Source organism: Eulemur rufifrons, chromosome 7, assembly GCF_041146395.1.
Source record: "Eulemur rufifrons isolate Redbay chromosome 7, OSU_ERuf_1, whole genome shotgun sequence".
Taxonomy (NCBI): Eukaryota; Metazoa; Chordata; class Mammalia; order Primates; family Lemuridae; genus Eulemur; species Eulemur rufifrons.
Genome location: NC_090989.1, coordinates 10,576,518 through 10,599,662, shown reverse-complemented (window position 1 = coordinate 10,599,662; position 23,145 = coordinate 10,576,518). Strand labels below are relative to the sequence as shown.

The following is a 23,145-nucleotide window of genomic DNA, read 5'->3' as shown; positions in this document are numbered from 1 at the left end:
GAAGGTTATCTATCTATCAGTCAACTTCACTTTCGGGAAGTGGGAGAAAAGCTTGATCTTTACAAGCATGTTGGTTGTATAATGGTTGAACCATTTGCTACATTTTGCCACTCCAGGATCAACTCCCACCAAACTCAGGCTTTCCACTTTCAGCCTGGCACCTAAAAGTGCCAGTTCAAGCAACTTGCTGTTTTTCTCTACACCATTTGTTTTTAGAGTTCCTTCTGCTTGGTCTACTGGCTCCACGTGACCTGAGTACCTCTTATTCTTAAAGCATAGCTCTGAGGCTATTTAAAAAGGAAACCATGGTAGTGGCTGATCTGATAGACTCTAGATTCAGATTACCTAGAGTCAAGTCCCAGCTCTGACACTCGTTGGCTTTAAAAATCCTGGGAAAAAAATTACTTTAATCTCTTTGTGTCTCCATTTCTTCATTTGTGAAATGGTTATACAGGTGACCCTTGAACAATACGGGTTTGAACTGTGCTGGTTCACTTATACGTGGATTTTTTTCAATAAAAGTTACAGTGTACCTGCCTCGCCTATCTCCCCTTCCACTTCTCCCACTGCTTCTGCCTCTGCCACCCCAGACAGCAATACCAACACCTCCTCTTCCTCCTCCTCAACCTGCTCATGTGAAGACAACAAGGATAAAGACCTTTATGGTGATCCACTTCCACTTCATGAATAGTAAATATATTTTCTCTTCCTTATGATTTCCTTAATAATACTTTCTTTACTCTAGCTTATCATAAGAATGCAGTATATAATACATATACAAAATATATGTTTATCGACTGTTTGTTTTCGGTAAGGTTCAAAGTCATAGGTAAAGTTTTGACTGCAGTGTCCCAAACCCTGAGTTGTTCAAGGCTCAGCTGTAATTATTGCGAATCCTTTATTAGCTTGTTATGAAACTTTTAGACAAGAGCCGCAAAGTGCTTAGAACAAAGCTATTTGTGTTACTTTCTCCAGGAAAACTTCCCTGGTCAACAGATGCAACCCCCCACCCGTTTGCTCTCTACGTGCATTCTGTCCTGCCATCCTCGTATCTCGGGAACCAGTTTGCCCTCCCCATGGAGCAAGGACCGAGTGGGCTCCAGCTCTGCACGCGTCTATGAAGCATTTGTTGAATGACGACATCTGGGAACCTAGTGTTGGGGATCCCCACTGTTATGCCAACGGAAAATGCATGCATGTTGTCAAAGAAAATGAACGCTAGATTTGGACACTTCTTATGGGGGGACCCACGTGTCCTCAGCCGCAGATAGCAGCGGGGACACCCAGGAAATGCGGGACAGCCCAAGGCGGGGAGGGACCCCGCGACCACCAGCCCTCCAGCTGCCGTCCTCCTCCAGCTCAGGAAGTTCAGAACGAGAATATGTCCCCGGCCTGGACCAAGGTGCCAGGCCCATATCCCATCACTCCCCCAACTGCCAGGCCAACACGGACTGCAGTGCCCAGTCACAGCGCCAGGGAGGATCGCCTGGGACCCACTGCGCCTGCGCATGCATTGATGAGCCCCTTGGAGCTGCCCTTGCCAGCTGCCCTTGCCAGCTGCCCCGGCGCGCAGAGCGGCGCGCCCCCACGGAGGCGGCCCGAGCCCACTGCGCCTGCGTCCCACGGAGGCTACCCGGACCCACTGCGCCGGCGCGCGAAGCGGTGCATTTCGGGACGTGTAGTTTTCCCCGGCAGCACTGCAGGAATCCTGGTTTGTGCGCTGGCCCGGCGCCGGAGGCTCCATCGCAGGGAGCTGTGAGTGCGTGACGTCGGGGTCGGCGGGAGCACGATCCTAAGCTCGAAAGCTGTTTTGGGCGCTGGGATCTGGTGGCTGGCCCTGCGATCGCGTTTTCTCTCTGAGACGAACGCCTGCCGGAGTCCGCCGCGCGGCTCCCGGGGTGGGGCCAGGGAGGGTGACGGGCGCGGCGGTCCCACCCGCGGAGCGGCCCTGCCCGGCCAGGCCGCCCAGGCCGCCCAGGCGCCGCAGAATCCGCGGATCCGCGTGCTCAGGCTGGCACACGGCCCGCGCGGGGCCCAGCGTTAGTTCCGACCGGAGGGTGTTGGTCTCCGAAGGGTTTTGGGAGAGGAGCGAATGTTCTGGACACACTGTTTTGTGGAAGGGTTGGGGAAGCGATGAGGGCCCCTAGCCCTTAACCTCAGGCCTGAGTGTGGCAGGTGTTGCTTCCGAGTGTTGAGGTCGGGGGAAAAAGGACTCCAGACTGGCGCACGGGTTACCGAGAAAGAGCTGAGGCCCACAGGGGTTCAGCAACTCGCCCAGGGTTGCACACCGAGTGCAGGCACCAGCGCGGCTCTCCCAGGGCATGGATGGCTCCTAGCATATCCCTGAAGTGATGAGATGTGGAGTCTGAGCAGCCGAGATCGGGTGGGGCTGGTTCTCCCCCCGACCCCTGAGCAGAGCCAGAAGGGACAGGTGATGCCCAAGGTTCACCTGGAACCCTCCCCGCCCCCGGACCTAAAATGATTGGGTGAAGGATTGGCGTGAAAGGGGTAGATACTGAGTAAGAGAGAAAGTTCAGGCAAAGGGCAGCGCCTGATTAGTGGCTGGAAGGAGTTAGCCACCAAAAGATAGACTGACCCTTGAGTTTCTTAGGTGTGCCAAGAAGAAAATGTAGATTGTGGGCAATAGATTGTCTATATTGCTTTAATTGGCCTAACCAAAATAAGCGAGTATGTTTTTTTGTTTCTAGGACAAGCTTGGCAAAGGAAAACTCAGGATACTTTTGCAGTTAGGGAGATAGAAATATTTGGAGTGGTAGCTAAGCCAATTGTCGGTTTTTTTGTTTGTTTAGTTTTAAGCTAAGACTGGATAGTTCCATGGGAAGTTTAAAATTCCCTGCCCTTGATAGATTTTTATGCTTGTAAAAATTGTTCTCATCTTGTTGGCTTTTGCAGTTCAGCCCTCAGATACCTGCTGCCTCTTGTTTCTAATATTGCATCCGGTGTACATATGGCAGCAGAGCAAATAGCTCAGTGATATTTTTAGCTTTTTTAGTTCTCATTTGCAGGAGGGAGCAGGGTGCTGTGATAATGGCTGACTTGGGGCATGTAATTTAACGGAGGTGGGGAAAAGTAGTTCAGAGGCAGTGGGTGGGAATGAGCAAGGCTAATCAGGGGGGTTTGCCGTTTTGTCCTCCACCCTCACCCACACCTTCCACTCCTATTGCAGATTGACTTTACACAGGTTTCTTTCCTAAAGAGCTTGAATTCTGTCACTCTAGGTATGAAGTGGAGGCAACCACCAGTATATTTTTAAGTCAGATTCTGTAATATCAGAGAGGATGGTTGAGTTGTGGATTCCAGAGTTGAAGAATTATCTTTTGCACTCTTATTTTCAAAATGAGAACATTTTGATTCTTAGGGTTAAAGGCTTGCCCCAGATCACATGTCCCACCATTGGTGCCACCAAGAACAGAGTCCAGATCTCCTGTTCTCTTGGCCATCAGCTTATTCTTTATTCATATCCTGCTGTCGTGGAATGACTGCATTTCCTGCTGGGTGTGACTTGTGTATATCCTTCAGCTTGGGATGTCCATTACTGCAAGAAGAAAGATTTATCAACAATAATGGTTGACATTTATTTAGTGCTTTCTGTGTGCTGAGCATGGTGCTTAATGTTTACAGTCCATTCTGAAGGAGAATTTACAGATGGGGGAGTTGAAGCCTGGAGAGGCCAAGTGACTTGTCCAAAGTCACATTGCTGGTATCATAGCACATGTTTACCAGAGGGCCAGACCACTGGATGTTCTTTTTCATTTATTTCCTCCTGCAAGATTTTTGGACCTATTTTTTGTCCTTGACCTTGGGAATCAATATCCTAATCAATTCACTGGGTCTATAATTTGGTCTCAGAAAATCTGTGGGGAACAGCCAAAGTCACCTACTATATTTGTATACAACTCAAAGGAGGAATTTTAAAAACAAAATGTACAAGCCTTAAACATTTTATTTTAATATACAACATAGCTAATCCCTAAGATTATTAGAGATACTCAAAGGGAAAATTCTAGCAACAGTTATAACATGTTAGGAACATACGTCTTCAGTGCAGGTCAGAATCTGCTGCTACATAAGGACAAGTGGGCCATGTATACAGGAAGGTCATGAGCACTGTCAACCCAAATAAATGACAGAAGCAAAAATCTCTATCAGTGGAGATCTCAATTCAGCCCAGATTTTGAGGATGCGTCTGGGAAAACCACAAACAGCAGACAAGCTGTGGCTGTTTTTCTGAAGGGGATGTTGGAAACTTCAGCATTTTATAGGCATATAGACAGGAAAAAGGCGGGGGTGGGGGGTGATGAGGTAGCAGCTACCTTCCTGTGAGGCCCAAGAAATCTACATTTTACATAATAGAAGGGAGTGAAGGAAGCATCAGTTATGTAGATGTGTCTGAGAAGGTGGAAGAATGTCTGATTCTGTCTTGTCCAGTTCTGTTACCTTGTAAGACAAACTTGTAATTCATTATTAGTGTGGAATTGGATAGGCTTTAGCTTTAGGTGATAGACACAGGTACAGTTTGCATATTCTTGCTTATGGGAGGTTAACAAGGAATTTTCTTACTGAATGATCTATGGGGCCAGCTCTTCACAGGTGTCTGAGGCTGTGATTTTCTTTTTATAGCACCTTCACTTACCGTGATTACATCTAAACAGATCTACAGTGTAAATTCATATTGCTAGCTTATCTGACTTTGAAAAAGTTCTGGGGAAAACTTGGCTATCTTGTGCCAACTACTAGCTTGTTTTCAAGATACTATAACCTTGAAGAGATGAGATATAACTTTTTATATTTACATGCTTTTGTAATTGAATTTTTTTGAAAACATCTTCCCTGAAGTTCATCTTATCCCCATTCTAAAGGCCTGTGAAATTTTCTACCACTTTTCTTAATTCTGACTATAAGTATGTTTAAAGGAAAGTGTCGCCATGGTTTTTGAATGCGGAGCTCCCTGCCTGCATCAGGATGGTACTGAGGTTAAGGCCCTGGAACCAGACTGGATGGGTCTGAATCCCAGGCCCACCTGTAAGACCCTGGATATGTTACTTACACTTTCTTTCTTCCTCTATGAAGTGGAGTAATCAGCTGCCTTATTGGGCAGTCTGTGAGGACTGAGTTAGTTCATCTGAGCACGTTAGCATAGCCTGGCACAATAAAGTGAAGCTATGATTATTATGCTATAAATCATTGAATTTCAGAAAAAGTCAGGGTCCTAGACACCTGTTTGACACCTCCTTTCTTCACTTACAGATGAGACTCAGGCCTCAGAGGGAAGTCAATTATCAGAGCGTGTAGGTTCTTCATGCAGAGAAGAAAGTCTTCTGGCTCTTGGGGTATGTGTTCTAAAATTAGTGACCTGTGAGGCCCCAGAGCAAATCCTGTGCTCTGGCTGTGTCCCTGCCTTGTCACATCTTGCCTTATCTTCCATGGTGCTTTAGAGGGAATTCTACGTATGAATTGCTTTCTTAGGACAATTTTTTCCCCTGTCACTTATTCCCTTGCCTCCAGATAATCTTTTAAAAACCAAGATTAGCTTGATTAACACTCAGAGGACCTGAGAAACAGAAAGACACCCATCCACAAACCAGCCCGTGTTCAGGGCAGGAGGTGGGTGGAGGGACAGCCTTTGGACTTGGGCTCTTAGTTCCACAGATGAATGGGATGGGAGCACATGTCCCCTCAGGAGTGGCACTGCCACCTCTGCTGGGGGCTGAGGAGAGCTTTCTGCCCAACAAGAGCCAGGCCTGTCTTGGCCCTCACCCAGCCTGTCTGCTTCCCACCGGGCTCTAGGTCGCCTTGTCAGGACAACCCATCTCTCTGCTTTTGGTTTGCGTGCTCTCTTTCCATTGAAGAGACATCTTCCTAAGGTGGTCTGCCCCGGAAAGCCCAAACTGACCTTTTTCTTTTCTTCTCGCCCCAGATCAGACCTTCCAGTGCCCTGAGCCTGACCTTCTAGCTCCTTCTCCTCATGTGCTTGTCTGTGGGGGGCCTACATTGATCAGGAGTAAATTCACAGCTAGTCTGCCATGAACTGGAAGGTAAGAATAGTTTTAAGTATTTATGGTTTGGATTTTTTCTTTCCTCCTGATTGTAAAAATTCAGAATAAAAGTTCTGTAGAAGTGGGTTGATTAAAAAGGAAAAGTAAATGAAAGCGTAATAATATTTAATGTTAAAACATACAAATATGCATTTATTACCAGACTTCTGGAAGAAAGCCAGACCTTTCTTTGAGTGCGCGTCTGCTGACTTCAGATCTGCCTTGCTTTTCTTGCAAAAAATCCTGCCTTTAAAGCTTTACCTACAGTTTTACATTTTAGTTTCTTTAAAATAGATACAATGAAGTGAATGTATCTCCTCCAAATTCGTATGTTGCAACCGTAACACCAGTGTGATGGTATTTGGAGGTAGAGCCTGGGGCAGATGGTCTTAAGGCTGGAGCCCTCACAGATGGGATTAGTGCCCTTCTAAACAGGACTCCAGAGAGCTCTCTTGCCCTCCTTCTGACATGTGAGGGTACAACAAGAAGTCGGCAGTCTGCACCCCGAAAGGGGGTCCTCACTAGAACCCAACTGTGCTGTACCCTGATCTTGGACTTTCAACCTTCAGAACTGTGACAAATAAATGTCTCTTATTTATAGTCACTCGGACTGCGGTACTTTGCTATAGGAGTCTAAAGTGACTGAGACAGTGGATTAAGATCCTATGAAGCAATCTGCATACAAAATCTTTCCAGATTTTGATGCTTTTCCCTAATGTTTTACACTTGTCCTACCAAGAGCATTGTTTTTTTCCAACTCAGACTTGAATCTTTCAAAGCATTCAATTCAGTTTTCACGGAAACAACTTTTTCTTTCGTAGTCATATTTCCTAAGTGTTGTGTTTAAATAAATTATTTAATATAGCATTGAGTACAACCTAAACTGGTTGGTGAGTAAACACAACATTCAGCTGCTGGGAGCAGAGGTTCACCGGAAACCAGAGTCACCTGCTAGCTAGAGGCATTCAGTGGCTGTGGCAACTGTCAGCAGGTTTTACGGAGAGAAAGGAAATGCCACTTTTAATCCCTGAAGTCAGTAAGGTGAGGCGGAGGTTGGTTAAGAGAGCAGCCACTAAAATATGTGATTTTAACTGCTTTGAAAAATATAAAATCAAATAAAAACCCTAAGTAGTTTCACAATCCAGAGATGGCTACTATTAAATATTAACAGTTTTGGTGTATTTTCTTCCGGTATTTTTTTCCACATATATAAGTATGATGTGTGTATTTTCAAATATAAGATCTTATTGTATGCAATCTTTTCAATTACTATAAACATTTCCTTCTTCAAAACCTCCAGCAGCTTTCTACTGCAAGGAGAAACTGGAAGGGTCTGGAAGCAGGATCAGGGAGCTGGGAGAGTGGCTCTCCCCCTCCCGCAGCTCTGTGGCCGTAGGGCTTGGGGGGCCCTGCAGGAGGGCAGAGTGAGTCTTCTGTGAAGGTGTGGACAACTAGGGGAGTTTGTTGAACATGCTTTTGGGGGCCTGAGCACAGCGGTGGGGGTGGGGAGGGGGACGAAGGGGGAAGGAGCAGAAAGTGGGGGTAAGATTGAGAGAGGCCATTCATCACCTGCTGCAGTGGCTGAGTTGGTAGGGTGAGAGGCAGTAACTGCTACCAAAGGCTGTGTCAGCAGGGTTCAAAGCATTCTGTTTAGTGCTCCAGGGCGGTGGTCCTCCCACTGCTCGTGCATGGCAGTCACTCTGAGGTCTAGTTAAGAGTCTCTGATTGGGTAGGTCTGGGGTGGGGCCCGAGTATTTGCGTTCCTCACAAGTTCCCAGGTGATGCTGATGCACACGGGTCCAAGGCACCGCATAGAGTTTTCTCTTTAACTGTGAAGCGACACCAACCCACTTGACCACCCAGCCCAGTCCTGCCTGTGACAGTCCTTTGCTGCGTCAGGAACAAAATTGACCCAAACCTTCCCAGCTGTAGGCAGACACAGCACCGTGGAGCAGCCTTGTGTTTAAACCCGGGCCCCTTCTGGGTAGTGTCAGAAAGGAACGGGCCCTGCTTACGCCGCCTGCAGAGAGCTGCAGGAAGTTGAAGGCATCCTGTGGCCGTCCCCTCCGGCTCTGTGTGCCATGGCTGGCAGCGACAGTCAGCACTACTGTGCGTTAGCAACGAGTGTGACCTCATTATTTAAAAAGTTAATTATTCCCATTTCACAGATACTGGGATTTTGTTTTTAAAAAGTAGCATAGATCTAGTCCACCCCAACATTGTTCATTTTCCTCCTTGGAGGTCTGCATATTTTGAGAGATGTAAGGGGTTTGTTAGAAGGAAATCAGAGCGGGATTTAACACAACTGAAGCTTAGTGCCCTCGAGAGGGGCAGGAAGGGGCTCCCCTCAAGCCCTCGCTTTAGCCCTTTTAGCGTCCTTGACCTCTGCCGCCCTTGCTCTGCCTTCTCCTCAGTCCCAACTTCTGCCTCTCCACTGCCTTTGACAAGAAAGTAAATACCGCGCCACTGACCTGCGCCCACTGGCCGGCGAGTTTCCGTCGCAGGGGGTTTGCTAACTTCCTGCTGAGGTCGTACCTTCCTGCGACATCACAGAGAACCACGAGCTATTGTGTGGGCTCCGTCTAACAGACTGACTCTAGAGACATTTAGAAAATCAGAAGAGAGTAACTTTCCTAGTCTGAGTCAGTGCTTCAGTTAGCCTAGAAAATCCTAATAAACATGAAAAGAGGTTTATATAACAATGTTAGACATCCTTTTCATGGCTGGTTTGTATAAATGGAGTCAAACCTCCACCTCTCTAAAATGTGAACCTTCAAGAAAGCAGAGAAATTTGAGGATTTCAGGCGGAGGGCAGTGGTTAGCAGTAGGGCTAAGGGAGGAAGAGTCTAGAAACCAAATCAATATTTTAAAATGCTTATATTGACCAGGGTAAAGCGTTTGAAAGTTTTACTTTCGTAACTGTAAATCTTTCATACTGTCACCAGAGTGATCTTTCTGAAGTGATTCTGTGTTTATTCCTGTTAAAATGATTTCATCATTGAAAACTATTTTCTGGTTATGAAGTGTTCTTGTGTTCTTCCTGTTTTAGTTAAAATGACTTAAATATTTGTATTCCCCTCCCCCATGATGTCCATTATATTCTTATTGTATCCTGTTACAACCTTCCGCAGATATCCATACGTACCCACTTAAATGCTTTCAAAGGTAGTGAGTCCAGTTGCCTCTGGCAAATTCAGTAGCCAAGCCATCGTTTCTTTGCATAATTTAACTGTAAAATTGCCAGGGGTGGGGAGCACACCATACATGGTACAGGACACTGTGTCGGTGAAGGTCAAAGCCGGGTCAGATTCTCCATTGCTTACCGTGTTCTCAGCTCCACGATCAGAGTGGTCTGTCTGCCCCGTGGAGAAAGCGTGAAGAACCACGTAAGGCACTTAGCACCTGGGAAGTTCCCAGCGTACAGCAGCCGATGCTCCGTCTTCTAACTGTGGAATCCACATCCAGGTCTGAGTCTTAAAGAACTTGAATAAAATCATTGGAACATATATGGACATAAATCGTGATTTCATTAATTCCACTTCATCAGGAATCAGGACTCAGGGGAAGGGAGCCTGGCCCGGGGTTAGACTGTCCGTTCCCGCTCCAGCCTCCTCGCGAGCGAGCTGCAGGACACGGCAGACCTCCCAACCCGCAGCGGCTCTGCTAGCCTTGCTCAGAAGACAAGGTGGCGGACTAGTCTAGGTCCTCCTGAAAGTTCTTTGCAGCCCCGTAGTTCTGTGAGCATATTGTTCTCACTAGTTTCAGATCACTTTTCATTAAACTAACTGTTAGAGGGAGGTTCATATGTACTCCCTGTAGTACAATCTCATTTTATTGGTATTACATGTAATAAATGATATTTGGCAATTTAATGTAATGATTTCATTGGAATAAATTCTACCTGGTCCTGTAAAATAATGATTACTCAACAGAAGCATACCTGTTCACTTTATTTGGGAAGGAACTTTTAATAACACGAAAACCTCATAATTATTCAGTCATACTAACCACGTGTATGAAAGTAGGATAGTATTTACTTTGAGATACCATCATGATAAATAGAATTTTCATTATAAAACCTACTAGTGCAAGGAGTGGGGAATTCAAATCCATAGTTATTCCCCAGACTTCGTTTTAGCCAGTGGGTTTAAGGGAGCAGTTAATCAGTAGCTAAGTTTTAATGTTTTGAGTTTTGTTGTATTTTATTTTATCTTCAAATGCCAGTGCTAATGAGTTGCTGGAAATGAGGAAATCATAGAGTGCTAGAGCTGGAGATTCTAGAAGGAAGGTCTAGCCCAGCCTTACTTTGTAGGCAAAGAGGTGGGAGCCCAGAAAGGCCCAGTGACTGACCAGGTCACACAGTCAGTTGGTGACAGAGCAGAGCTGTGACCCAGGCCGCCTGGTTCAGGCTCCTCTTGCTAGACCCGGCTGCTGGCGCAGAAGCAGGGATCTGGGAGGCCAGCAAACTGCACGAGACCAGAGTCACTATGCCTGTAGCTGACTAGTGATCCTCCGTGAAGCCAGTAGCAAGCCAGTGATGAAGAGCAGGGTGTAACTAGACTGTTGGCCACACGAGGACAGGGACCTTGTCTGCTTGGTCCCCAGTGTAGCCCCAGCACCTAGCCTTGTGCCTCTTGCAGAATAGGTGCTCACTAGATATGGGTTGCATGAAGTTAAAGAAACATCCCATATCAATGATAGAACATTTCAAATGGTTTCTTTCCTCTTGAAGGCTCTTGAACACGTGCCCTTGCTGCTGTATATCCTGGCAGCGAAGACATTAATTCTCTGCCTGGCATTTGCTGGAGTGAAAATATACCAAAGGAAAAGGATGGAAGCAAAACAGCAAAAACTGGCGGCTGAGAAGAAGCAGCAGTCAGAGAAGAAAGATAACTGAAGGGGAATCGAGGTACCCGACCTTGCGAATGGGAACCAGCCAGTGGTCAGGGTGGCCAATCAACGGGTGTGACAGGTCTGAGAATTCCATGTCCCTCAGGTCTGAAGGGTTGCTCGAGGGCACGTGGCCCCACCTGCCCTCTAAGGTGCAGACCCTCACCCTCGACCCTGTCTGCTGTGGAGCCAAGGTGCACGGAGGATGAACCAATCAGTTCACCCTTCTCTAAACCTGCAGTGGTTTTTAATAGGCATAGGGTCTCAGGACTCTTGAGAATTTAATGACAGCTGTGGGCATTCTCCCCAGAGAAGCACACATACTAAAAACACCCAAATTGTGTATAACAGTGGTCCCCAACCATTTAGGCACCGGGGACCAGTTTCATGGAAGACAGTTTTTCCACGGACCAGGAGGGTGGGGGGGGATGGTTTTGGAATGATTAACTCGCATTACATGTATTGTGCAGTCAAACCTCTCTGCTAATGATAATCTGTATTTGCAGCCACTACCCAGTGCTAGCATCACCGCCTCACTCCACCTCAGATCATCAGGCATTAGATTCTCTTAAGGAGAGCGCAACCTAGATCCCTCACACGCACGCGCAGTTTATAGTAGGGTTTGAGCTCCTATGACAATGTGATGCCGCTGCTGATCTGACAGGAGGCGGAGCTTATGCAGTGATGTGAGTGATGGGGAGCGGCTGCAAATACAGATGAAGCTTCACTCTCTGGCCTGCTGCTGCTCACCTCCTGCTGTGCAGCCCTGTTCCTAACAGGCCACAGACCAGCACCAGTCTGTGGCCCAGTGGTCTGGGACTGCAGGTGTTTAAGCTTGTAGATGTAAGTGGAGAAGGTAGAGGTGGGGAGTCGCAGGTCATTTGAAGATTGAGAAACGACCTGATTTAAGAAACCCTGTTATCTTCAAGATAAAGTCTGAGTCCTTGGTGTGGCAAATAAGTCCCTTGCCAATCTGTGCTTAACCCGGATCTCATTTGCCACCTCTCCCACTTCCTCCCCCCACTCCTAGGGGCCATACCTTGGCCACCATAGACCTTCGTGCCCCTCAGCCTTGCTGGTTAGTCCCAGGCTAGAGGGCCCTTCCCGACGACCTCCTCACCAGTCACGAGGGCTTAATTCATCGCTGTAGCCGGTGCCTACCACAGTGCACACAGGAGGCCCAGAACGTGCTTGTGGAGTTGAACACATCAAGGCCCCTGTTACAGATTTAACACATGACAGCAGTCTCCTTCATTCTGGTGTGTCGATACAATCTGTTCATCTATCGGGTTGAGTTCTGGGCTTCTCTGAAAGAGGATTCAAATATGGCAGTAGGGGGTTCTAGATCAGTGGTTCCCAAACCTGGCTAAGGATCAGAATTGCTGGGCTGCTTATTAAAATGCAGCTTCTCAGGCTCCAGCCTCAGGGAGATTCCAATCTGTCTCCGGTTATGTCTGGGCATCTGTTTTTTTGAAAACCCATTAGATGACTCATACATAGTCCTCTCAGCAACAGGTCTCTGTAGGAACCACTGGGCTAGGTGACCACACACCCTGCCCGAGATTCCTCCGAATATAAATGGGAATCCCCTTGCAGCACTGGCAGACTAGGAGGTTAAAGGCATACTTAGGAGTAACAGTGGCAACACTTACTGAGTGATTATTCTGTGCCAGGCATTTTGCTAATCATTTCGTACACAGCTGGGTTATTCAGTCCTGACAGCTCTGTGGGGTATATCCAGATTGAGAGAATGGCTCACACTGTACCTGCTGAAGGGCAGAACCAGAAATTGAGCCCAGGTCAAACTGATTCAGCCACCGTGCCCAGCCCGAGCCGCGCTGCCTTCCTGAATGCCGGCACGTGGGCTCGTGGGAGCACTCCTCTCGCTTCCTCACCCTTTCCAGCAGCCGCAGCCACTTGCTGGTCCTCAGGGAGCTGTGGGCTCTTGCCAGACAGAAGTTACTGTCGTGGAACCTTGCCTTTTACTGATTTATTTTTAAAGTTGTTTCATTGACTGAAACTCAGGAGCAGGCACTAGGAAGGGGGAAGAGAAATTTTAAAGGGTGAGGGAAGGCAGTTTACATTGCAATGTTGCTGATTGAATTCATATTCCTGACAGTCCTCATTTTGCGGGTTAAACTGAGAAGAGGAAGATTAGATGTGAGATCATAAAGGTTTCTTCTCTCCGCAGACATCACCGGAGGGAGACCTGTTGGTTAAGTAGGCCTGGGTGGCTCCCCTGCTGAGCATAGAACTGACTGGGAGTTGGTCTCCCCTCTCGGCTGGCAGCTTCTCAAAGACTGGTGCCTTGTTTTAAGCAAAACAGGTTTTCAGATGAAAGGGAAATTGTGGTGCTAAAAATACATTCATTAATAGATAAACTTGAGTAGTTTCTGTTTGTCAAGGCTGAACTTGAGTGTTAATGCTGAACAAGTAAAACATTCGCTGTAATTTTATCAAACAATTTTCTCCTACTTACCCTTTGGTTTTCCTTTCTAGCTTTTGCAATGTAAATGTCAGCTCCAGTGGACTCCAGCCAAGAAGCAAGAACCACTGAGTGATGTGTCAGAGAATAAACTCCCAACCTGGGCCTTTAACTTAAGACAATGGGAATTTTTATATGCTTTTAAAAGAATCAGTATTTTGTTTACTAAAATAAAATACCTTTGTAAAACGGGTGTCTCTGGTCTTTGGAATAAGTCAAGGAGAGTGTGTATCTCTCACACTCTCTGACATAGACACACACCTATGTTGTGAGAGGAGGGAGTTTTGCATTTCTAGCTGGGGATCCCAGCGGGGGCAGGCGAAGCAGGCATCTGCTGTGGGGCTGGGATCCTGGTCACCGGGAAGCCTCGGCCCCTCACCCTCACCCTGATGGGCTGCCTTCCCCCAGGCCCTTTTCTCCTCTCTCCCTCCTGCAGGTGCTGTCGCCCTGTGTGTGTGCTTTCATTGTTAGGGTGGAGGGAGGCTAGGTGGAGGTGCTGCCCCGGGAGGTCCTCACAGGGAGGAGGTGCAGGGTGAGAGCCCTGCAGCAACAGGCTCTGCGTCCAGGAAGAATTCACTTCTCCAGTCCTGGCGTGAAAAAAGAAGAGGAGTTCCCGGCTGCAGTTTTGTCCTCTCCTTACCAGTTTGCTTGTTGGGATTTGCAGATAAAGGTGAAGGGCAGGACGTTCATAGGAGACTTTCAGACTCTAGAACAGTGGCAACAGTAAGGTAAGATTGTTTACTGCTCAGCACCCAGCACATTGAGATCTCTATGAAAAGGATTTGTTACCGAAAGCTCGACACTGGTCCTTGAGGCCACATCAGAAGAATGAGAACAAGTGGTTTGAGAAGGAGAAAAAAGAAGTTTATTACTTTGCCAGCAAAGGAGGAAAATGGCAGACTATTGCCTCAAAATCCAAATTCCTGTACATAAGCAGAAATACAGAGCTTTTAAAGGGAGGGCCCTCAGTTCTGGGCTACTTGTCCTATCTCTGCCGGAGGCAAAGCCTGTGGCCCCCGCCCACCTGGGAGGCCCACCCAGACCTCTGCAGGCCAGGTGCCGGGCCTGGGCTGGAGCCACAGTTCAGCTGAGCTATCTGCTATAACACAAAGAACAAGAGACAGTCCCCTGTCCCTCCCGACCACCTGCCCCAGACAGGGATTGCAGGGCTCAGTTCCCAGAAAGGGTCAGGAAAGTTTCAAAGAGACAGAAAATATCTTTTGCTGTTTTTTTCCCAGGCCATTCCCTCTCTTACAGGTTCACGTTCTCTCACTTCTCTCAAGATACCAGGGTGGACAGGGAATGAGGAAGCAGTAACCAGGGCCGGGAATATGGTGGCATGTTTGTCTCGCAGCTGATAGCCACGTGGAAAATTTGTGGGAGTGTCTATTAATAGATGTCAATCCCACCCGCTGTTCCCAGTTTGGTGGAGCTTTGCAGTTTCAATGTGAGGAGTCAGGGGAGTTACAATCACAATTTAGGAAGCAGGAAAGAATTTACATAGGCTCTACGTTCTAAGTACAGAACAGACGGTGGCACTGCAAGGTGCAGACCTCACCCTAGTCAGAAGAGGATTTTCACGTAAGCCCGTACCTCCGCCCCTATAGGAGCCTGCTCCAGCCTTTGCCTGGGAGCCCGGCTGTGGCCCGGAGTCCTGTTGGAGCATGGATGTGTGGCCAGAGCAGAGGCATAACGCCCTTGGATTTCTGCAACCTGGCCCCCACCCACGCTCCTGTGACCTGCTCAGATGGGGCCCAGCACTGACCCAGGCCACAGCCTACCCTCTTGCCTTTGTCAGGAACCCCTCTGCAGCCTGGCAGCGTGCCCTGCCCACCCTGGTCCCTGCTTCTGCACCAGGGGCCTGGCCTCTCTCACAGCTCACTCTGCAGGACTGGGGCATCACCTGCTCCCGCCATGCCTGGCAGCAGACCTGGCAGCTCTGGGTGCCACTTCCTCCCTCATGGTCACCCAGCCGTGTGCCCCAGAAATCCAAGGCGGAGGGTCTGTTGGCTTTTCATGGAGAATGAAGTGTGCCTGACCAGTAGATCCTCAAGTGTATTTTAAACACAGGCGCTTTCCTAGGCTTTGGGATTTAAAGCTAAGCTTTGGAATTTGTGCAACCTGTGGCCACCTTCTTGGAAAACATAGTGGAAGATGGCAAGGATTGGACCAAACCGCTGAGCATGCCCACGGGTTTTCTGTAAAGAGCATTTGGGGTTTTGGTTTGTTTTCAGTTACCTTTCCTATACACTCTTGTACCACTAGGGGGAGATGGTTAATCACTGATTGGAGTTACCGGCCCCATTCCCTTCCATGGGTATGTGAAGTAGACAGACTTGTTTGATTTTAAATAATTGGTTGGCTGCACGTGTGCACGGCTGGATGTAGGTAGGAGGATAGAGTGATAAAGCCCACTGCCACTGTCCCCATCTGGACCCGCCGTCCAGCAGCCCTTTGGACCATAACTGAGAACAAATACATACTGAGGAGGTGACCATCCCCGGGTAGCTGGAAGACACTGCAAAGCGCAGAAACTGAAATCCACGTTCTTGCCCACCGGACAGCCCCAGGCCAGCCTTTCAGAAGAGGCCTGAGAATTCATTGCACGATCTCCACGTGCCAGCAGACCCCACACGGGAATGCCACACTCGATGACGTTATGTTCATCACGGTGACCTCAGTCATGAAGAAAAAGTTAAACGGTTTCATATATTCTGCTTAATGAAGACATACGTAACAGAGACGTTCATGATGTATTTCACAAACCAAATAGTTCAAACAAAAAATCTGGGATTCTTTCAGTAGGGTTACCCTCCCCAAGCTTTCTTTCAAGTCTTGTCTAGGAAGCAGAGCTGTCCGAGCAACTCATTCCTGAAGATGCCCACATGCCTGATCCTCACAGTACTGCGTCTCCCCTAGACTTGGTGACACGAGTGTCCTCGAGCTTTGTTCAGTGCCCTACTCTGTCCTGGGCCCCGAGGGGAGAGACGGCTGGTACCAGTGTGACCTCAAGGAGCCTCCGCTGCCAGAACAGGAGCGTGACAGAGGTGTGAGGGAGCCCCTGAGTGTAGGTGTCGCCTGTGTCAGGGTGAAGCCAGGGATTGTCACCGGGAGACAGTCTTCCTCCCTTTCTCCTTTTTTTTTTTTTTTTTTTTTTTTGAGACAGAGTCTCACTCTGTTGCCCAGGCTAGAGTGAGTGCCGTGGCGTCAGCCTAGCTCACAGCAACCTCAAACTCCTAGGCTCAAGCGATCCTCCTGTCTCAGCCTCCCGAGTAGCTGGGACTACAGGCATGCACCACCATGCCCGGCTAATTTTTTCTATATATATATATTTTTTTTTAGCTGTCCATATAATTTCTTTCTATTTTTAGTAGAGATGGGGTCTCGCTCTTGCTCAGGCTGGTCTCGAACTCCTGAGCTCAAACGATCCGCCCACCTCGGCCTCCCAGAGTGCTAGGATTACAGGCATGAGCCACCGCGCCCGGCCCCTTTCTCCTTTTTTACTGCCTGGAATGCTAATGCAGTGGCTTGTGCAGCAGCCATTTTGGACTATGACGTGACTTTGAGGCCTGAACCAAGTCTAGGACAATGGAGTAAAAAGATAGAACCCTGGGCCCTTGGTGACCACGGATCCATTATATCACCCCTGAACTGACACCTTGACACTTCTTATTTTTGGTGGTGGTGGGGTTCCTTCTATTTTGTTGACATCTCTGTGGACTATTCATAGTCCAACCTAATCCTCGCTGACACGTGGAGCCAGGTAGAGATGGGTGCGAGGGCTTTCTGACAGCAAGACTTGGGTTCTGGTTGTGACCCTCCTGTTGCTGCTGTTGTGTACATGCCCAGGTGACTTAGCTACGGCCCCAGCCTTGTCTTCACTGGTAAAATGAGCTCAATGATCACTGCCCTGCCTGCAGTATGAGGTGGTTGTCTGAACTGAATGAAGTCAAGTGTGTAGAAACAGTTCGGATGTGGCAGAATGATCGCCAATGGACAGAGTGTTTTCTCCCTCAGTGGGCAACTCAGCCCCGATCGGCCACACGGGCCCCATCCAACGCAGACGGATTGAACTGTGGGTAATATGCTCTCTTCGCTTATTTCCCTCCTGCCTCGTCCTGGGTCCAGCACCGTTTCCTGACACTCCCCTCCTTGGGAGTCACCTGGTCCATGGGTGGGGATGGGAAGCTGGTTGTTAGTGACGGTGAAGGCCAGAAAGGACTGGATGTTTGATCAACCAACCACTCAGAAGGAGAACACCACCACCACCATCGCCGTCTCACTTCCAGAGGACTGGTCTACCGGTGTGTGGCCCAACCCTGCGTTGCCATGTGTTGGCACCCACTGTTGTTAAGTACAGTACACTAAATGTGGCTGTTCCCAAAGAGATTCTGGGCTATCCTCACCAGCCTCCCCGCCACACCCCCACCGGAAGAAACCTCTTATTATTAATATTATTAATTCCCCAACCTATTGCAGATGGTCTTAAAAGAAATGCCAGAGAACAAAGTTTCCTTTGATCAAAGTATCTTAAGATGTGTCTATTCTTATTACATCCTGGTGATAAAAAGAAGCAAAAATTTTCCTCAAAGAGCAAAAACGAAATGAGGCCAGTGACATTAGGTCTAATTGTGGACACATTTGCTTCAACCTCAGCATGGACTGTAATGATAAGAGCTTCAGTTTTTTGAGGACTCAGTAGGTGCCAGACACAATGTCGTGGCTTGGCATGAGCTACACCATTTTACAGGCATTAACCTATTTTACTAATGAGTTGACTGAGCCTCAGGGAAGTAAAGGAACTTACCCAAAGTCTCGTAGCTTAATAAGCTAGAAACTTGAGATTCCAACTAGGTCCCTCCGATTCCCAAAGCCCAGTGCACTTTCTGTTGGTTTCTGCTGGAAGTTTCCACACTTAGTATAAAGTGGCATTTCTTAATTATGAATACAATCTTATGTAACTAAATTGCACATTAAAGGTAGCGCTTTTGATCTCTCTGGTTATACTGATGTTCTCTTTCCTCTGCTGGCTTTTCTAATGACTAAACAAGGCCTCAAAGGAATAAAGCCCTAAGCCTATTTTGCTAGATTGTTTTGGTTTTCAAACAAAAATAGCTCCTGTGGGTTCATCTTGTTCATCTGATAACCTAAAAACATTCCATTTTTTTTTTTCCTCACTGCAAAAAACTGTGTGTTTAAAAAGATATTCTGCCTCTTCCTCGATTTGGTGTGGAAAAACTTTTGTGTTGTGGTGTCCAGCTGTAGGTGGCCGTTTTGCCAGCTGCCGTCTGGTGTGATGTCAGAGGCCAGCCCCACACCATATAAATTACGGGAGTTAGAAAGGAAAAGCCGGGCTCTGGTAGCTGAGCTAGGCATGGCGGTGAGCGGCACGGGCTTTGGAATCTGGTGGCCTTAGTGACATTCCAACATCTCAGTTTCCTCATCTGCACAATTGGAAAAATGAGAGCACCCACCTGATAGGGTTGTGGTGAAGATTAAATGAGTTTCCTGTCAGTGGAGAGGCAGCGTGAATAACGGCTCTAAGCGTGAACTCTGCATTGAGTCTCTCTGTGCCTCAGTTTCCCACCTCTGTAAAATGTAGATTATAATAGTTCCTGTATCATAGACCGTTGTGAGGATTAAATGCATCAAGCACGTGTAGCTATCAGTGCTTATTATTCGGGAACTCTGGGGAGGTGTGGAATACATGTGATGTGGGGCAAAACACACTCGTGTCCCCAAACTCAGGCCACCTACACTCGGGCCTGCACAGCGACAGCACATTGAAGGGATCAAGGAAGTTTGAATACTATTACTTGCTCTCAAGGAACTTCAATCCTAAAATATACGTGACAGAGAGAAAAAGACCACACAAATATACACACAATAAAAGTTGTCTCCCCAGGTTAATTGCCAGGGAGAAATGCCATATTTCAATGGGCAGAACAAGACTTTGTTTGGCATCTGTGGTTGGCTGCATAATGATCCCCAAAGGTATCCAGATCTTACTCCCTGGAACCTGTGACTGTTACTATATATGGGAAAAAAAGTCTGCATATGTGATCAAGTTAAGGATTTGGAGATGTGAGGATATTCTGGATTATCTAGGTGGGCCATAAACACAATCACAGTTGTGCTTATACGAGGGAGGCAAAGGGAGATTTGGCACAGAAGAGGAGAAAGTGGTGCAGCCACAAGCCAAGGATGCTGACAGTCTCCAGCAGCTGGAAGGAACAGATTCTCCCCTGGAGGCACCACCCTGCCGACACCTTGACCTTGGCTCAGTGGAACTGACTTCTGATTTCTAGGGGAGAACTCTAGAACTGGGGGAGAATAAATTCCTGTTGTTTTAAACTTGCAGTAATTTGTAACAGCAGCCAGAGGAAATGTATACAGCACTCTTGGCTGTCCAGTGGGATCCGCAACAACTGGAACCTTGCAGTTCGGAGTGGTTGGCTGTTCTGGGTGCATGCTAGGGTTCCTGTTTTTAACAATGACAAAATGCTGCAGAAGTCCACCACTCAGTCGCCGAAAAGCATTGAACGTCTATTTTCATCTGACAAAGTCTTTCTGAATAACACAGGGAGGTTCTGGAGAGAAAGCAGACAAGCAAAGCAAACGACGCTGTCTGCACCTGGTTCTCAGGAACCTGGCCTCACAATCTTATAGCCGTCTGTTAGGAGCTAGCTAGAAATTTCCCCAAGTTATGTTCAAGTAGAGTTTATTTTTTAAGAGCCATTTTTTAGGTCCACAGCAAAGTTGAGCGAAAAGTACCGAGTTCCTCTATACCCCGGCCCCCACACGCGCAATCTCCCTCCCTAGCAACAGCCCATGGAAGTTACTCTTTGCACACCTCAGGATGATTACTTCTATTGTACAATTACTGCCTGGACATGTATACACAGGAGTGAGTTTTATGTCATGTTTAATAGCGGTCCGGCCGTTTTCTATCAAAGTGAAAAATACAACCACAAATCCTCACAACTTACAACGGCAGCAACCCCAAAGTTGAACAGAGGGTGGTTGTGCCAGCTGCAGGTGGCTTGGCTGCAGGGCCTTGAGCTGAAACTCCATGGCAAAGTCTAACGCCCTTCTGTTGGGATTCTTGGAGTTGGCAGGGAGGTTGGTTGGATAACAGGGTTCCACAGACCCTCATCACTGCATCTGTTCACCCACCAAGTCCCTCTGGAACCAACCACTGTCGTATCTCTCCAGGTCCCTTGCTGGGACCACCAACTCACCTTGGAGGGTCTGGGTGAGGTCTCACCTCCTCCCATGCCTCACTCACCCTCCACCGCCTTGCCGTCATGAAAGGAAGGAAAGAGTCTTGCTCGGCCACTGTCTGGACAATGTCCCTTGCTGATGGCTCCCTGTGGATTATTTTGTTGGGTGAAACTGGTTGGCACACTACTTAATTTTCACTTTTTAAAAAAAATTATTTGTAGAGACAGGGTCTCACTATGTTGCCCAAGCTGGTCTCAAACCCCTGGCCTCAAGCAATCCTCCCGCCTCAGCCTCCCCAAGTTCTGGGATTACAGGCATGAGCCACTGTGCCCAGCCAGTTTTCGCTTTTTATTGCAACTGCATGCTGGTTCTCCTTTTCTCTTGGGACCTAAATTTTGACCACACGACCTTTAACCCTGCTCACCCCTGCTCACCACCATCCTCCTTTGGGTTGGGTTAGCTCTAATCCTCTCAGTAACAAAGCCCTCAAAGTGGCCTTAACATGATGAGAGTTGAGATCCCTCATTTACCAACAAGCTTTAATGAAACCTCCAGTAAACTCAAAGCAATTTGCTAACATCCTTAGGAAGCCGTCAGTCCTTGCAGCACCCCTGTGAGGTCGCTGTTGAAGTATCTTTGGCCGCAGTGCTCTGGACTCCAGTCCACAAAGTTGGTGGTAAAGACCGTACACATAGCAGAATCTCACTGCTTTTTGGAGGAATTGCCCTTAAGAAAATTTCCCAAGATAGTAGTTTTCCCATCTCTGTACTTTGTTAGTTAAAGTTTTCCACTTGCTTGGGCTTATCCTTGCAATCCCTTTGCTAATTAAATCACTTAAAAGTATATACTGGTACAAATAGATATTGTCAATGGACTGCAAAGAAAACTCTTTTCTGTTATTGATGATAAACCATTTCAGGGAAGACCAGGCTGCGTCTAAAGGGCTCAGGTAATTGCAAGGGGACGGCAGAGAGAGTAGTTCATGGCCACAGGACTTGGCCACCTCTGGGCAGCACACAATGCTGGTTAAATTAATGACCTTTGGGATGTAGGGCTGGACCTCAGCCTCTCTGTCTTCCTTTGGCCTCAGCTCCTCCTGCAGCCTTCTGTCTTTGACCACAATGGCACACTTCCCGTAAATCTTTCTCACCGCATCACAGAACTCAGAGAAGAGGCTGTCTTCTTGTTTGTTACACAGCTCATCTCTCAGGAACATCCGGTATTTCCAAGGCACCCATCCTTGACTACCACCGGCATGCACAATACACCAATTTGGAGTTTGAATGAAATATCCATCACTAAAGTCTTGCCCCGTCACAAGGCTTTCTGGAATATTGGTTTCCCCCAAATATACAGTCTTAAATCCATCAGATTGCAGCATTCTTAGGGTTTTCAGATATTGGAGGCATTGCTTCCTCCTGATGCTATCAAATTGACTTCTGATAATGATGTTTCTTAAAAGAGGGTTTGCAAAGTGAGGCATGGTGGCTTCTCAAGTGGTTTTAAAAGCTTGCATGTCTTCGTCTGGGGAGGTCTGGCCAGCGGGGGAATGATGACCTCATAAAGGGCTTTCTTACAGCTGGGTCAGTCCCATAGATACATTTTGGACTTCAAAGCATCATGGAGTACATACTCAGAACAACTCCCTGCTTGCCCACATGATGTGGGAATGGCAGATGGGACCCATGGAAAATGCTACTTTGACATCACTTCTGCCAAAGGTCTGGGACAGAGGTTGGCAATCTTTTAATAGCAATGAGCGAAGTGTATGGCTCTACACATTTGATTTATTAGAGGGAAATATTTACATTCATTTATCCATTCCAAAAATAGTCACCGAGCACCTTCTATGCTCCAGGCATTATGCCAGGCACCAGGGATATAGTCAGGACGTGTCCAGGGGGGCCTCGACTTGAGTGGTGTGTGTCTGTGTGTGCACAGAATTTGTGTAAAACCATGATCAAGAGTAGTTTTTTCCAGATGGCAGAAGGAAGGTATGGCAAAAAGCAAAAGGAAGTCAGTCTACACACCTGTCTTCCACTGGTGTTGCCAGTTTTTGAGCCAATTCAATGCCCCATCTGGAAAGCACTTTTAACCTTATATACACAGGCAAAGTGACCGTTGCCTTCACTCTCTAGAAGTCTTTTCAATTTCCTTTGTATTTTCTTCTCCCTTTAATCAGAGCTAAAGGCATTTCATAATGTGCACAGGGACGAACGAAGACAAGGACAAGATGATTTTTCAGGTCCTTTGCTCTATTGTCGAATGGATGAGGATTTTTCCCCACGCAAGAGTTTTCTTGGGACTCAAGTTTGGATGACCCCAGACAGTAAGGCCATCCCATCATAGTAAAGTTACCATGAAGAATGTGGTCCTCAAACAGAGGGGTCCCCAAACAGATCCCCTCCCAGAGGCCGGGATCAGCAGGTTTGGTTTGATAACTGGCTTGCGGTCATTTCCTCTTAGGATTTTTCTTTTAGTAGTGGAAAC

The 23,145-nt window shown here is 47.5% G+C and overlaps 2 protein-coding genes across 5 annotated transcripts; one reads left to right on the top strand and one right to left on the bottom strand.

Annotated features, from left to right (window-relative positions):
* Positions 1-1,694: 1,694 nt before the first annotated feature.
* On the top strand, positions 1,695-13,563 carry SMIM11 (small integral membrane protein 11). 4 transcript variants are annotated; one of them, XM_069472318.1, is made up of 5 exons: positions 1,701-1,755; positions 5,269-5,351; positions 5,939-6,056; positions 10,789-10,965; positions 13,446-13,563. In XM_069472318.1, exons 3-4 carry the CDS (start codon positions 6,045-6,047, stop codon positions 10,951-10,953), a joined length of 177 nt encoding a protein of 58 aa, XP_069328419.1. In that variant the 5' UTR covers positions 1,701-1,755; positions 5,269-5,351; positions 5,939-6,044; the 3' UTR covers positions 10,954-10,965; positions 13,446-13,563. The 4 variants fall into 4 exon arrangements, with proteins under 4 accessions (XP_069328422.1, XP_069328419.1, XP_069328421.1 ...); XM_069472320.1 differs by having other exon boundaries at positions 1,732-1,759; XM_069472321.1 differs by lacking the exon at positions 5,269-5,351 and having other exon boundaries at positions 1,695-1,755.
* Positions 13,564-21,181: 7,618 nt separating this feature from the next.
* C7H21orf140 (chromosome 7 C21orf140 homolog) lies at positions 21,182-22,138 on the bottom strand. Its single transcript, XM_069472317.1, has one exon. The coding sequence runs from the start codon at positions 22,136-22,138 to the stop codon at positions 21,383-21,385; it is 756 nt and encodes a 251-aa protein (XP_069328418.1). The 3' UTR covers positions 21,182-21,382.
* Positions 22,139-23,145: the final 1,007 nt, after the last annotated feature.